The 2,500-nt window shown below is 43.9% G+C and overlaps 1 protein-coding gene across 1 annotated transcript in view; it reads left to right on the forward strand.

The window, feature by feature from the left end:
* Positions 1-2,500, forward strand: part of LOC310781784 (putative flavin-containing monoamine oxidase A) — a gene marked incomplete at its 5' end in the record, with an annotated part of 73,780 nt that overhangs the window by 63,412 nt on the left and 7,868 nt on the right. Inside the window, one exon of the mRNA XM_083642415.1 lies at positions 1,135-1,221. Coding sequence (XP_083498541.1) covers positions 1,135-1,221 — 87 coding nt within the window. The remainder of the gene's footprint in view (positions 1-1,134; positions 1,222-2,500) is intronic.

The raw sequence follows: 2,500 nt of genomic DNA on the forward strand, positions 1-2,500 counted from the left end.
ATTTTCATTTAGTCACAGCTCCTTCATTCCCTTGACTAGAAAAATAAACAAACAAACGAATAAATCCAGACGCCATATTGTTTTAATCATACTTTCCGCTGACTTCAATGCATCAGCCTCTGTCATGGTGATTTATCTCTGGCGTTGGTTTGGCATTTCCGTCATTTCTCCTGACATGCTCTACACAGCTGAACAGTTGTTGTGTGTGTGTGCACTGTGCTGCACACACTGTGCTGAGTGCTAATTAATGAACCCTTATTTCCATGCTAAACACAAGGACATTATTTTGGTATATGTGAGAGAGAGAGAGAGAGAGAGAGAGGGGTGGCCATCATTATTCTGATTGATTTAGCTGTCAAATGACAATTGACACTTTAAGTAGGATTTATTATTATATATTATATGTGTGTAAATTACATTGTTACATGCATTATACGCTATGCAGTGCAATGATTGGTAAATTTGCAGGCACTTGGTGAGTTGATAATTTAAAGCGTAATTGGCGAGCCTCCTACTGTAGCTCACACAGCGGTTGACTTTGGTTTGGATGGCCGGAGTGAAAATGGCCCATGGCATTTACAGTAGAGGACGTTTCAATTTGCTACATACTTCCATAGGACTTTCAGTGGACGCCATTAGCAGTCCTGGGGCAAATTCTTTGGGTGCTTATATTTTATATATTCCTTGTCGAAATCAATCTGGCACCATGTTTCCACCTTGTTCTCCTGTGAGGAATGTAATTAAGTAACTATGAGCTCCGACTCGTAATGGCTGCATAAGACAGTGTGCTGAGAGCAAAGATGGAGGCGACATGCAGATGAGGGATATTAGACAATCTGGCAACATGTGTCATTTGGCTTGATGGTGTTCAGGCGTTTTGGCCCCGAGGCCCTGCTGCTCTGTACATCATTCAGCGGCCCCGAGGCCCTGCTGCTCTGTACATCATTCAGCGGGCGCGCTCTCACAACCAGGAGCATGTGGCTTAGTCACATTGATTGCGGCTGCCTGTGTCCAGCTTGGTTGGGCTTCTTGAATATGCATTCATATTTCAGCAGCCTGCTCCTATAGTCTTCTGAGAAGGACGAGGAAATGTAATACAAGCACCAAAATGAGTTATTTCCTCCTTTTTTGCAGGTTGGAGAGAGGACAGACGCTGTGGTTGCCAGTTTGGTGAAATACCTCGGCCCTGAGGCTGCCTCTTTCATCCACTACGAAGAGAAAGTACGTGTTTCATTGGCTGGACCGTGTGTGATGTTCTACTCAAAACCAGGTTTTAGTTTGAGGCATATTTCTGTACTGCCCCTCCAAAAAATGAAGTGGAGTTCTACATGAGCTTTGAAATAACCCAAAAAGACAAAAAAAAAAAAAGAATATTGCGAGTGTGACTAGCTACAGCACTTCTGTCAAATCTTACATCCTCTCTTTTAACATTGCCATCAGTGGGTTTGTTTACAGCTTGACAGAGAGCTGTGCTCGGTTAGATAAAAGTGAGGTAACCTATTATGCATGCTCTGCAACCCTGCTTTGGGTCGCACACACACCTACACACACACACACACACACACACACACACACACACACACACACACACACACCGTGGCTCCATAACGTTCTGCACAGCATACACACATTGACAAAGAGCCATTGGCGTAACAGATGTATGCTTTAGCAGTATGTTAGCATTCGGCTCCCTGGGCTGCTGTTCCCCTCACGTAAGTGTTCTATGGCAAAGAACAATGGCCTGGAGGAGACGTGTAGGAGGGATGTCGAGGGAGAGATCATGATTTCCCTTCTTTGACTGACTATGAGGCTCAAGGGGGGAATAATATTATAGAAGGAGGTTCCAGCAAGTCAGGGCTTCTAGTGAAGAAGAGGCAGCAGAGAGGAGCAGATACCTGATAGACAAAATGGCACCGTGGGAAAGTGACAAATTCGACTTGATTTATTGAAGCCTTGCGGTCATGAAACAGAGCAATATCATCAATTCACGTCGGAGGATCAGCTTTAGATCAAGTCTTGTAGAAAACAATAAGAAGAATAAATGTCAATTATGTTTGGAACATACATCGGAATGTCCTACAGGTAGGTCTCTAGTTTGTAGTTGTAAAGTGTCATGAGGCTGTGATTATCCTAGAGGTCACAATAGGTCATTTTATACAGTGAGGCCAAGTAAAAAGAAAACTCTCATAACAATGAAAAGGCTACTACTGCATGGGGAGTAGGGATGGGAAGATCCACAGATTAGAATCGGTGCATCGTCATAAACGCTCAAGATGCGAGTGCACCAGTTGGGAAAAAAAGTGCATCTGATACAATTTGGCATGAACTCTAGAGGCACCGTTTCAAACATCTTTGCATCGGTAAAATCGGGATTGATATTCACTGACAAACACATCCCTCATCTGTAGTGACTGAAGCGAGAGATAGCAGAGTCGCTGAGCAATGCCAAAGCAGTTACACTAACAGTAGACCGCTGGACGTCTTGCACCACTGACTCGTA

The sequence above is a fragment of the Poromitra crassiceps genome, assembly GCF_964638095.1.
Source record: "Poromitra crassiceps genome assembly, chromosome: 8".
In the NCBI taxonomy this organism is placed as follows: Eukaryota; Metazoa; Chordata; class Actinopteri; order Beryciformes; family Melamphaidae; genus Poromitra; species Poromitra crassiceps.